Raw genomic sequence first — 14,432 nt, 5'->3', positions numbered from 1 at the left:
TGATGGCACCAGTGCCTAAGGCCCAATTTTTCTGCCCCTGTTTAACAGGGGCGTTTAAGTACAATTTTTGATGCAATGATTTGCAGCAGGGCTAATTCCTGCAATAAAACTAGAGTATATGGCAGAGGTTGCAGTGTGATGGCACCAGTGCCTAAGGCCCAATTTTTCTGCCCCTGTTTAACAGGGGCGTTTAAGTACAATTTTTGATGCAATGCTTTGCAGCAGGGCTAATTCCTGCAATAAAACTACAGTATATGGCAGTGGTTGCAGTGTGATGGCACCAGTGCCTAAGGCCCAATTTTTCTGCCCCTGTTTAACAGGGGCGTTTAAGTACAATTTTTGATGCAATGCTTTGCAGCAGGGCTAATTCCTGCAATAAAACTACAGTATATGGCAGAGGTTGCAGTGTGATGGCACCAGTGCCTAAGACCCAATTTTTCTGCCCCTGTTTAACAGGGGCGTTTAAGTACAATTTTTGATGCAATGCTTTGCAGCAGGGCTAATTCCTGCAATAAAACTACAGTATATGGCAGAGGTTGCAGTGTGATGGCACCAGTGCCTAAGGCCCAATTTTTCTGCCCCTGTTTAACAGGGGCGTTTAAGTACAATTTTTGATGCAATGCTTTGCAGCAGGGCTAATTCCTGCAATAAAACTACAGTATATGGCAGAGGTTGCAGTGTGATGGCACCAGTGCCTAAGGCCCAATTTTTCTGCCCCTGTTTAACAGGGACATGTAATTACAATTCTTGATATAATATTTCACAGGAGGGCCCCTTCCTGTGCCCACCCAGAGTAACGATGAGGACTTATAGTGTTGTGGCACCAGCACCACAACCACCAAAGGTCAATTTTTCTACCACTGTTCAACAATGGCATGTAATTACAATTCTTGATATAATCGTTCACAGCAGGGCGCTCCAGCGCCGACCAAGAGTCACTTTGAGGGCTTACAATGTTGTGGCAACACCAACACCTTGTTCCGCCATTTCTGCAGAGCATATAGGGCAGGCCCCTACTTTCAAACATCCAATTTACAAACATCTCCTACTTGCAAACGGAAGGAGACAACAGCAAGTGAGATGAAAAAAGATGGACGACAAAACAAATTATACAGGGGTGATAACCCTTCCCTATGTTTTCCAAAAAGCTTAAAAATAGTTTTTTTGACTGGAGCTACACTTTAAAAATGTACCAGTTGAAAATTACAAACAGATTCAACTTAACACAACAAACCTACACAGTCCCTGTCTTGTTTGCACCGCCTGTATACTGCTGTTCTGAGTATATAGGGCCTGGGGGCCACACACATTTCCTTTTTTTAATATGGGTACGGGGTTCCCCTTAATATGCGTACAAGACCCAAATAGGCTGGTAATGGGCAGGGAGGGCTACCCATGCCATTTTTCTGAATGATTTTCAACCATATTGCAGGAACCAGATATAACATTAAAACCGCAAGCAGTTTTAAATGGTGTTATTTCCGTTTAATGTCATTTTGTGCAGGGACTGTTCTAAACACGGGAAACACGTGGCACTTCACAGGCATACTAAAGACACCCCCCAGGCACCATATTTAAAGGAATATTTCATTTTTTTTTTTCACTTTAATCGTCATTAAAATCAGTGTTCCCGCCAAAACGGCCGCTTTTAAAACTTTTTATTGCATTGACCCATGTCCCCTGAGGCAGGAGTCAGGTCCCCAAACCCTTTTTAGGACAGTATCTTGCATATCAGCCGTTAAAATTAGCACTTTCCATTTCGAACGTTCGAGTCCCATAGACTTCAATGGGGTTCTAACGTTCGTTACGAACGCGGGGTCCGTTCGAAAGTTCTGGTGCGAACCGAACCGGGGGGTGTTCGGCTCATTCCTACTCACAAGATAGAAAGACTTTAAAAGTTGTTTTGTTTGTGTAGTTATTTTTGTCAGGTATATACTTATTATCTACTGTATAGCGTGCATGTCAGTGTTTCTTTATGCTTTCAGGATCGATATGTATGTTGGAGGCACTACTGATCTTATAGAGATCATCATCCCACATCAATTTTTATCACCTGAAGACAAACAGAAGCACATTAAGTTTATTGTGCAAAAGGCTAAAGAAAGATACTTTCCTGTTTATGAAAAGGTAATTTATTTTATCATGAGTTTCTTCTGCCAGCATTTATTGGGGCACTTCTGCAATAATATTGATTTATTTTATTTTTTTAATCCTGCAATGCAATGCCATAATATGCATTGCATACTAGCACATTATGTGAAACTTACCTTACATAAATGCAGAGCGGCCCATAGCCAAAAGATGGCTGCAGTGCGGTTGGCTTATTCTGGAAGGGCGTCCATGGATGTCCTCCCAGAATATTGCTCCTGTGCGCCCCCTGGGGCACGCACCCCAGAATATCTGTGACGACCTGACGCACCATGGATCACAGTAAATGGCCGCTGACATCAGCCGTTTACCAGATGATCGCTCCGTCAAATGACGGATCGATCACTTGTAAACAAACTGGTGTCATGTCCGGTTGCTCTCTCCCCTCTCTGTACCGATCCGTACAAAGAGGGGAGAGGGGAGAGATCAGGTGCAGCAGCGTGGTGGGCTGGATGTGTACTGCCCATAGCGCTGATCTATGCCCATTCCAGCACTCATCCATCCCAGCAATACTCATCCATCCATCCTAGCAATACTCATCCATCCCAACAATACTCATCTATCCATCCCAGCAATACTCATCCATCCATCCCAGCAATAATCATCCATCCATCCTAGCAATACTCATCCATCCCAACAATACTCATCTATCCATCCCAGCAATACTCATCCATCCATCTCAGCAATACTCATCCTTCCATCTCAGCAATACTCATCCATCTGTCCCAGCAATACTCATCCATCCATCCCAGCAATACTCATCCATCCCAACAATACTCATCCATCCATCCCAGCAATACTCATCCATCCCAACAATACTCATCCATCCATCCCATCAATACTCATCCATCCATCCCATCAATACTATTCCATCCATCCTAGCAATACTCATCCATCCCAACAATACTCATCTATCCATCCCAGCAACACTCATCCATTTATCCCAGCAAAACTCATCCATCCATCCCAGCAATACTCATCCATCCCAGCAATACTCATCCATCCATCCCATCAATACTCATCCATCCATCCCATCAATACTATTCCATCCATCCTAGCAATACTCATCCATCCCAACAATACTCATCTATCCATCCCAGCAATACTCATCCATTTATCCCAGCAAAACTCATCCATCCATCCCAGCAATACTCATCCATCCATCTCAGCAATACTCATCCTTCCATCTCAGCAATACTCATCCATCCGTCCCAGCAATACTCATCCATCCATCCCAGCAATACTCATCAATCCATCCTAGCAATACTCATCCATCCCAACAATACTCATCTATCCATCCCAGCAATACTCATCCATTTATCCCAGCAAAACTCATCCATCCATCCCAGCATTACTCATCCATCCATCTCAGCAATACTCATCCTTCTATCTCAGCAATACTCATCCATCTGTCCCAGCAATACTCATCCATCCATCCCAGCAATACTCATCCATCCATCCTAGCAATACTCATCCATCCCAACAATACTCATCTATCCATCCCAGCAATACTCATCTATCCATCTCAGCAATACTCATCCATCCATCCCAGCAATACTCATCCATCCATCCCAGCAATACTCATCCATCCATCCCATCAATACTCATCCATCCATCCCATCAGTACTAATCCATCCATCCTAGCAATACTCATCCATCCCAACAATACTCATCTATCCATCCCAGCAATACTCATCCATTTATCCCAGCAAAACTCATCCATCCATCCCATCAATACTAATCCATCCATCCTAGCAATACTCATCTATCCATCCCAGCAATACTCATCCATCTGTCCCAGCAATACTCATCCATCCGTCCCAGCAATACTCATCTATCCATCCCAGCAATACTCATCCATCCATCTCAGCAATACTCATCCTTCCATCTCAGCAATACTCATCCATCCATCCCAGCAATACTCATCCATCCATCCCAGCAATACTCATCCATCCATCCTAGCAATACTCATCCATCCCAACAATACTCATCTATCCATCCCAGCAATATTCATCCATCCATCTCAGCAATACTCATCCTTCCATCTCAGCAATACTCATCCATCCGTCCCAGCACTACTCATCCATCCATCCCAGCAATACTCATCCATCCCAACAATACTCATCCATCCATCCCATCAATACTCATCCATCCATCCCATCAATACTATTCCATCCATCCTAGCAATACTCATCCATCCCAACAATACTCATCTATCCATCCCAGCAATACTCATCCATTTATCCCAGCAAAACTCATCCATCCATCCCAGCAATACTCATCCATCCATCTCAGCAATACTCATCCATCCATCCCAGCAATATTCATCCATCCCAACAATACTCATCTATCCATCCCAGCAATACTCATCCATCCATCCCAGCAATACTCATCCTTCCATCTCAGCAATACTCATCCATCCATCCCAGCAATACTCATCCATCCCAACAATACTCATCTATCCATCACAGCAATACTCATCCATTTATCCCAGCAAAACTCATCCATCCATCCCAGCAATACTCATCCATCTATCTCAGCAATACTCATACATCCGTCCCAGCAATACTCATCCATCCATCCATCTCAGCAATACTCACCCATCCATCCTAGCAATACTCATCCATCCCAACAATACTCATCTATCCATCCCAGCAATATTCATCCATCCATCTCAGCAATACTCATCCTTCCATCTCAGCAATACTCATCTATCCGTCCCAGCAATACTCATCCATCCATCCCAGCAATACTCATCCATCCCAACAATACTCATCCATCCATCCCATCAATACTCATCCATCCATCCCATCAATACTATTCCATCCATCCTAGCAATACTCATCCATCCCAACAATACTCATCTATCCATCCCAGCAATACTCATCCATTTATCCCAGCAAAACTCATCCATCCATCCCAGCAATACTCATCCATCCATCTCAGCAATACTCATCCATCCATCCCAGCAATACTCATCCATCCCAACAATACTCATCTATCCATCCCAGCAATACTCATCCATCCATCCCAGCAATACTCATCCTTCCATCTCAGCAATACTCATCCATCCATCCCAGCAATACTCATCCATCCCAACAATACTCATCTATCCATCCCAGCAATACTCATCCATCCATCCCAGCAATACTCATCCTTCCATCTCAGAAATACTCATCCATCCATCCCAGCAATACTCATACATCCGTCCCAGCAATACTCATCCATCCATCCATCTCAGCAATACTCACCCATCCATCCTAGCAATACTCATCCATCCCAACAATACTCATCTATCCATCCCAGCAATACTCATCCATCCATCTCAGCAATACTCATCCTTCCATCTCAGCAATACTCATCCATCCGTCCCGGCAATACTCATCCATCTGTAACGGCAATACTCATCCATCCATCCCAGCAATACTCATCCATCCATCCCATCAATACTCAGCCATCCATCCCATCAATACTAATCCATCCATCCTAGCAATACTCATCCATCCCAACAATACTCATCTATCCATCCCAGCAATACTCATCCATCCCAACAATACTCATCTATCCATCCCATCAATACTAATCCATCCATCCTAGCAATACTCATCCATCCATCCATCCCAGCAATACTCATCTATCCATCCCAGCAATACTCATCCATCTGTCCAGGGCTGGACTGGGACAAAAATTTGGCCCTGAACTTCATCCAGACCAGTCCACTTTTTTGCAAACAAGCACAAAAACAGTATATACAACTATACGCAATTGTGAAAAAAAACATAAGTAACATAACATAAGGAGTTCTCACTAACCTCTTTTATTATTTCACTTATTCTCTGTATTTTTCTCATCTTTCTCACATCACTGCGTGAAGTTGTGGGCAAGCCGCGCAGCCATTACTTTGTCACTGAAATCGTCCCACTGAGCCATCGGCCCACCGGTAAACTCCCTGTAGTCCTGATGGCCAGTACATGCCTGTATCTGTCCCAGCAATACTCATCCATCCGTCCCAGCAACACTCATCTATCCATCCCAGCAATACTCATCCATCCATCCCAGCAATACTCATCCATCCATCCCAGCAATACTCATCCAGCCATCCCAGCAATACTCATCCAGCCATCCCAGCAATACTCATCTATCCATCCCAGCAATACTCATCCATCCGTCCCAGCAATACTCATCCATCCGTCCCAGCAATACTCATCTATCCATCCCAGCAATACTCATCCAGCCACTCCAGCAATACTCATCCATCCATACTCAGCAATACGCATCCATCCATACTCAGCAATACTCATCCATTATTCCTCAGTGATACTCATCCATTTATCCATAATCAGCAATACTCATCCATGCTCAGCAATATTCATCCATCCATCCATGCTCAGCAATATTCATCCATCCATCCATGCTCAGCAAGACTCATCCATCCATCCATGCGCAGCAAGACTCATCCATCCATCCATGCTCAGTCATCCATGCTCAGCAAGACTACTCCATCCATCCATACTCAGCAATACTCATCCATCCATACTCAGCAATACTCATCCATCCATCCATACTCAGCAATACTCATCCATCCACACTCAGCCATACCCAGCCTCAGCCATAACACCCAGCCCCAACCCAGCCATTCCATCCACACTCAGCCATATCCACCCAGCCATGCTCAGCCATACCCAGCCATCCCATCCATACCCACTCAGCTATACTCAGCCATCTCATCCATACTCAGCCATGCCCAGCTATCCACATTCATGGCTCAACTATGCTTAGCCATCCCCATCCACGGCCCATCCATGCCACTACAGTGCCTAAAAGTGTAATAGGTAGTCAAATTAGATTTGAAATTTATGCCCCTAGAAGGCCTGATGGTGCTCCCTGCATGTTGTGCCTCTGTATGTGGCCAGGCTGTGTAAAAGTCTCACACATGTGGTAACATCATACTCCGAGTCAGGAGGAGTAGGAGAATCTATTTTGTAATTTTGTGTAATTTTTTTGTATTTGTGTAATTTTTGGTATGTACATGCTACGTGTTAGAAATATTGTATAAATGGACCACTTTGTGTAAAATAAAATGTGTTTTCATTTTCCTTCCACAATTTCCAAATTTGTAGAAAAAAATGATATGTTCCAAAGACTTGATATGCCTCATAGATTATACGTTGGGATGTTTCCTGGTCATTTTTTTGGGTGTTTTTATTGTCCTGGTGCTCCAGAGCCTTCAAAAGTGCAAGAGGTAGTCAAGAAATTAGATGTGTAATTTATGCTCCTAGAACACCTGAAGGTGCTCCCTGCATGTTGGGCCTCTGTATGTGGCCACGGTGTGTAAAAGTCTCACACATGTGTTATCACCATACTCAGGAGAAGTAGAACGTTTTTTGGGGTGTAATTTGTGGTGTACATATGTTGTGTGTGAGAAATAACCTGATAATATGACACTTTTCTAAAAAAAGAAAGAAAATCTTGATTTTTGCAAAGAATTGTGGGAAAAAAATTACAACTTTATAAAACTCTCCATGCCTCTTTCTAAATAACTTTCAATGTCTACTTTCCAGAAAGGGGTAATTTGGGGGGCATTTGTACTGTCCTGGCTTATTAGGGTCTCAAGAAATGAGATAGGCCATCAGTACTTCAGATGTGATACATTTTTAGTGATTGGCATCATAGCTTATAGCGCAAAAAAAAAAAAAAAACTGTGGTGATTAAATACCACCAAAAGAAAGCTCTATTTGTGTGAAAAAAAGCACAACAATTTAATATGGGTACATTGTTGCATGACCAAAAAGCTGAAAATTGGTCTGGTTAGGAAGGGGGTTTAAGTGCCCAGTGGTCAAGTGGTTAAAATTAAGCCCTCCAGTGATTCGCTGTTACCTCTGAAGGCACTTCCATCTTTACCTAGTCTTCCTTTTGGGTTCGCGGACTCCGGCTGTGTAAGTGGCCAGAGCCGCAATGACACTGAAGTTCACTGCGCAGGACTCTGAAGGAATGGCACGGTATTCCATTCCTTCAGAGTGCATGCATCAGTGACATCACCGGCTGCATCAAAAGTAAATATATCCTAAACGATGCAGATTTAGGAGATATTTACTGTACCTATAGGTAAGCCTTATTATAGGCTTATCTATAGGTGAAAGTCAGTGGTGGAAGTTTACTTCCACTTTAACATGTATTAAAGTGTAAGTCATGCATAGGAGTTTACTCCCACTTTAAAGTAGAACTATAGGCAAAACTTTTTTTTTTTTCATTTTGGATAGAGTAATTGAGGGATATACCCCCGTCAGATTTTTTTTTCCATCTGTGTCCCAATGCAGAGATTTCCCTTTACTTCCTGTCCCATACCCAAACAGAAAGTGAAAGGAAATCACTGCAAATAAAGGGAATTTCTTGGAAACCCTCAGATCACCAGAACCAGTGTCCTCATTGCAAGATTTTCCCTCTATTACATTTCTGGGGACAACCCAAAATTTGGGATTTTCTTTTACTTTCACTTTCAATGATAATGGTAAACAGGACAAATAGAGAGGGTGCATCTTCCCAACGGGGGTACCGACAGCAATACAAATTCACAGGCGTTCCAATCCATCTCCACTCTATCCAAAACAAAAAAAAAAAAAAGGTTTAACTTGTTTAGTTATAGGTTAAAGGGCTTGTAAACCCTGATGCTTTTTCACCTGAATGCATCCTGACACTGACCGGCCCCCTATCCCCGGGTTTACTCCCCTGAGGCCCATTCGTTCCCACAGCGGAGACACGCTCTACCTCTCTACCCATTGTCTTTTGATTAGATAGATTGATAGCAGCGCAGCCATTGGCTCCCGCTGCTGTCAATCAAATCCAATGATCCGGGTGATGGGGGGCAGGGCTGAGTCCTGCATTCTGTGTCTATGGACGCAAAAGCCGAACTCTGGAACGTGCCTGCACGGTGACCCCCAGGGAGAGCGTTTGTCCTAGGGGGTTTACCGATGCGGGGAGAAGCTGATAGCGCCCCTGGGGACCCCAGAAGAGGATGAGTGGGGCCACTCTGTGCAAAACAAACTGCACAGTGGAGGTAAGTATGACATGTTTGTTATTTAAAAAAATTAAAATAAAATAGGGTTTACAACCCCTTTTAAGTTCTAAGCAATCGTTAGGCCATTTACATTCATTGTATATTACTGTGAAATCAATCTTAAATAAACATATTTCTAAGAGTGTATACAGTACACGTTATGTTTGGGAAATTACATTCATTCCAAAAATCGAATGGTAAAAACAAACTCGATTTTGAAGTACTTTTGAACATTCATCAAAGTAGCAAATGTACTGAGAATTTTTGTATATAGTGACTTGAAAAAATATTCATGTCCCTTTCATTTGCCACATGTTGTCATGTTACAACCAAAAACGTCAATGTATTTTATTGGTATTTTATGTGATAGCCCAACACAAAGTGGCACATAATTGTGAAGTGGAGGAAAAATGATAAATGGTTTTCAAATTTTTTTACAAATAAATATCTGAAAAATGTGAAGTGCATTTGTATTCAGCCCCCCCGAGTCAATACTTTGTAGAACCATCTTTCACTGCAATTGCAGCTGCAAGTCTTTGTGGGGATGTCTCTACCAGCTTTGTGCATAGAGAGAGTGACTTTTTTGTCCATTCTTCTTTGCAAAATAGCTCAAGCGCTGTCAGATTGGACAGAGAACATCTGGGAACAGCAATTTTCAAGTCTTGCCACAGATTCTCAATTGGATTGAAGTCTGGACTTTGACTGGGCCATTCTAACACATGAATATGCTTTGATTTAAACCATTCCATTGTAACTCTGTTGTTCTGCTGGGAGGTGAACATCCATTCCAATCTCAAGTCTTTTGCAGACTCTAACAGGTTTTCTTCTAAGATTTCCCTGTATTTGGCTCCATCCATCTTCTGACCAGCTTCCCTGTCCCTGCTGAAAAAAAGCATCCGCACATGATACTGCCACCACCATGTTTCACGGTGGGGATGCCGTGTTCAGGGTGATGTGCAGTGTTAGTTTTCCACCACACATAGCATTTTGCTTTTAGGCCAAAAAGTTAATTTCTTGTGTCCCCCACATTGCTTCTCGCAAACTGCGAACAGGACTTCTTATGGCTTTCTTTTAACAATGGCTTTCATCTTGAAACTCTTCCATAAAGGCCAGATTTGGAGTGCATGACTAATAGTTGTCCTGTGGACAGATTCTCCCACCTGAGCTGTGGATCTCTGCAGCTCCTCCAGAGTTATCATGGGCCTCTTGGCTGCTTCTCCGATTAATGCTCTCCTTGCCCGGGTGATGGATTGAACAGTGCTCTGTGAGATGTTCAAAGCTTGGGATATTTTTTTAATCTAATCGTGCTTTAAATTTCTCCACAACTTTATCCTTGACCTGTCTGGTGTGTCCCTTAGCCTTCATGATGCTGTTTGTTCACTAAGGTTCTCTAACAAACCTCTGAGGGCTTCACAGAACAGCCATATTTATACTGAAATTAAATTACACACAGGTGGACTCTATTTACTAATTAGGTGACTTCTGAATGCAATTGGTTCTACTAGATGTTAGTTAATGGTATCAGAATAAAGGGGGCTGAATATAAATGCACGCCACACTTTTCAGATATTTATTTGTAAAAAAAAATTGAAGACCATTTATAATTTTCCTTCCACTTCATAATTATGTGCCACTTTGTGTTGATCTATCACATAAAATCCCAATAAAATGCATTTATGTTTTTGGCTGTAACATGACAAAATGTGGAAAATTTCAAGGGGTATGAATACTTTTCTCAAGACACTGTAAATGTTCATAGGAAAATCTACTAGTGTATGGCCAGTTTAAGGCAACACAATGAATTATTCTATCTCTACATTTACTGCAGATCTTAAAAGAACATGGTGGGAAATTTCTGGTTGGAAATCAGCTGAGCTGGGCAGATGTACAGCTGCTGGAAGGCATCCTAATGGTAGAAGAAAAATGTGCCGACATCCTACCTGACTTTCCACGACTGAAGGTAATGCAGTGATTATAACTTGTAAAACATGCAGCTTATGTGGATTTTTTTTTTTTTGGCCATAATAATTTTATAGACAATGTTTAACCTATAGAATTATATGTCATTTATTATAAATTACATTGACATGAACATCTACATAAACCCTGCCAGAGGTTGTGCCATACAGAGACACTGCCAGAGATTGTGCTATACAGAGACACTGGCAGAGGTTGTGCCATACAGAGACCCTGCCATAGACTGTGCCATACAGAGACCCTGCCAAAGACTGTGCCATACAGAGACCCTGCCATAGATTGTGCCATACAGAGACCCTGCTAGAGTTTGCACCATACAGGGACACTACCAGAGACTGCAACATATGAAACTTCCATACAGGGACACTGCCATACAGCTACGCTGCCAGAGACTGTGCCATACAGATACACTGCATACAAAGACACTGCCAGTGGTTGCACCACAGTGGCATAGTGTGGGTTGTCAGAGCCTGGGGCAAGGCAAGTAATTTGTGCCCCTCAACCTGTGGCCTTTGATACCCCCACCCTGATCACACCCCCTAGATACCCTCCCAGATTCATCTACTCTGATCACACCTCCAGATTACCAGCCCTTGCATTCCCTCCACTTGTGGACTTTGATACCCCCACCCTGATCAGACCCCCTAGATACCCCCTCCCCCATCACACACACATAATTCCCCCACATCTTCCTGGTCCTGCAGCACCAGGGACAAGAGGGTTGACTGTGTCCCATGCAGGCAGGAGAACATCTCCAGTGTCCCTGTATGGCAGTCTCATATGTTGCAGTCTCTGGTAATGTCCCTGTATGGTGCAAACTCTAGCAGGGTCTCTGTATGGCACAATCTATGGCAGGGTCTCTGTATGGCACAGTCTTTAGGAGGGTTTCAGCACAGCGCATGGTGCTCACTGCCCACCACTCCACCCTCCTCTGCATGCGTGACATTAGCCAAACAGCAGGTAAACGTAAACTTCCATGTGTCCTCTGTCCTACCTTGCATAGCATGGAGGTTTTGGTTTGCCTGCTGGGGAGGACATGTATTTTAAAAATCCAAATCCCCAGCAAGTGGCCTGAGGATTTGGATTTTACCGACCCAAACCCCCCCTACCCCTACCCAAACTGCCACTCTAAGGCAAATGCCTGGGCTGCCTTATGATGGTGCCAGCCCTGTCTGCGCCCCTTCTACCTGTGCCTCTTCACTGGCTGCCCTCCCCCCATGCTACGCCACTACTGCACCATGCAATAACACAGCTAGGGACTGAGCCATGCAGGCACACTGCCAGAGACTGCACCATACAGCCACCCATGGATGTATCATACTGAGACAATGACTGCACCGTACAGGGACATTGGCAGAGACTGTGCTTTAATGGGAACACTGCCAGGTGCGTTGCCATACAGAGACACACAATATAGGGACACTGCCATATATATGCGACATTATGCGATAGTTAAATCTGCCCTCAGGATATTGACTAACCTAATTTCTGTTTCTCTAGGAGTTCCAGCAGAGAATCAGTGAAATACCTACAATCAAAGCATTCCTGCAGCCTGGTAGTAAAAGAAAACCAGCGCCTGATGATAAATACGTGACAACAGTGAGGACAGTTCTGCAGGCTTACTACAATGTAAAATTAAATTACATTAATTAGTGTAAATGTGTGTGGAATCAGAGTGCACATGCATAAACATATTTCCAGGCCCCCAAATTATCAAGCTTCAAATAGTGCTTAGGGCACCTGAAAGTGTGCTTTGGCATGGAAAGGTTTGCCCAGTCAAAGTTATTTCAGCATTCTTTACGCACACCTTAGGTTCCTTTGCAGAGAATAAAAAAACATGATAAATGCGCTTCATCCTAAGGTAAATGATTTTGTGCAACTTTTAAGCCGCGTACACACGGGCGGACTGTATGACCAACTTAGTCCGTCGAAACACATTTCAGCGGACAGTCCGCTCGTGTGTGGGCTTCAGCGGACTTTTTCAGCGTGCAGTCTGGCGTACTAAGTATTTCGGAATTTCCGTAATACTGTCCGTCATACTTTGGTTTCAGCGGACAATCCGCTCGTCAGTAGGCTAGTTCGACGGACTAAGAATGGCGCATGCTCAGAAAGGATTTACACGGCGAAAGGTTGCATTGCTGTGTATTGGACTTCCTATTTCTAGTCCCGTCGTACGTGCTGTACACGTCATCGCGCAAGCTTTCGACGGACTGTTTGTGCATCCGTGTGTTGTCAAGTCCGTTCATTCGAAAGTATGACGGACTGTCCGTCGGATTGTATGACGGACTAAGTAGGCCATACAATCCGCCCGTGTGTACGCGGCTTTAGATGATGCTTTTATAACATTATACATGTATTTTGGTATATAAATGTATGATTTATTTTTCTATTACCTATCTATACCTTCAGCTTCTGGAATATTTCTAAATTTGATATTTGCACACTGTGGTCAGATTGTATTGTATTGTCTTTACTTATAAGGAAACCCATACTAAAACATCTTGGGCTGACCTTCTTACAATGCTAGTTGTCTAGCTGTCTCTTGCTTCATTCCTTTTTGAGTCATTGACCTACAACAAGCATGCAGACAGTGAAATCATAACTTTTGATGCTCGTACTTGTTGCAGAGCAACATCACAGAATGCATTGAAGCTGTTCAATTGGTAAGACGGCCAAACAAATATCATTATTAGAGAAAGATGTAATTGGTGACAGCTCTGACATTTTTTTTTAGATTAGGTGTTTTTGAAGTACTATACTGTAACTGTTATTGCTGAATAATCCAGAGATGATGCCATGAAATTCAGCAATTTAACAGGTATGGTTTCACTGACTGGATTAGATTGATGGTGAAATGGCTAGTTCTGTAAGCAATCTTCTCTTGTACGCTACTACTTTTGGATAAATAAATGTTCTCTTGACTTGTGTTTGTCTTATTATTCACTACAAGCAGCAGATTAAAGTGGTTGTAAACCCTTACAAACCACTTTGACCTACAGGTAAGCCTAGATTAAGGCTTACCTGTAGGTCCAAGAAATATCTCCCAAACCTACACGGTTTAGGAGATATTTGCCAAAACCCATCAGGGTTTACTTCCTCTTTAAAGGACATCGGGGTCAAGTCACTAAGCGTTAAATAACGGCTCATAAAATGTGGTAAAATACCACATGCAGTAACAATTGTGTAAGTGTTCCATTTATTAAGAATTTTGTGTTAAATACCGAATGCGTTATTTGTTGAATTTAGTGGTAAT

General features: G+C 43.0%; 1 protein-coding gene across 2 annotated transcripts in view; it reads left to right on the top strand.

Moving 5' to 3' along the window:
* Positions 1-14,100, top strand: part of LOC143988323 (glutathione S-transferase 3-like) — a 41,143-nt gene extending 27,043 nt beyond the window's left edge. For both annotated transcript variants that reach the window (XM_077487793.1, XM_077487794.1), the window contains 3 exons: positions 1,986-2,127; positions 11,031-11,162; positions 12,680-14,100. In XM_077487793.1, coding sequence (XP_077343919.1) covers positions 1,986-2,127; positions 11,031-11,162; positions 12,680-12,832 — 427 coding nt within the window. In that variant the 3' untranslated portion in view covers positions 12,833-14,100. The remainder of the gene's footprint in view (positions 1-1,985; positions 2,128-11,030; positions 11,163-12,679) is intronic.
* Positions 14,101-14,432: the final 332 nt, after the last annotated feature.

Source organism: Lithobates pipiens, unplaced genomic scaffold (genome assembly GCF_037356315.1).
Source record: "Lithobates pipiens isolate NorthernLeopardFrog02 unplaced genomic scaffold, aLitPip1_a1.2 Scaffold_18, whole genome shotgun sequence".
Taxonomy (NCBI): domain Eukaryota; kingdom Metazoa; phylum Chordata; class Amphibia; order Anura; family Ranidae; genus Lithobates; species Lithobates pipiens.
This window is presented reverse-complemented; position numbering and strand designations above follow the sequence as displayed.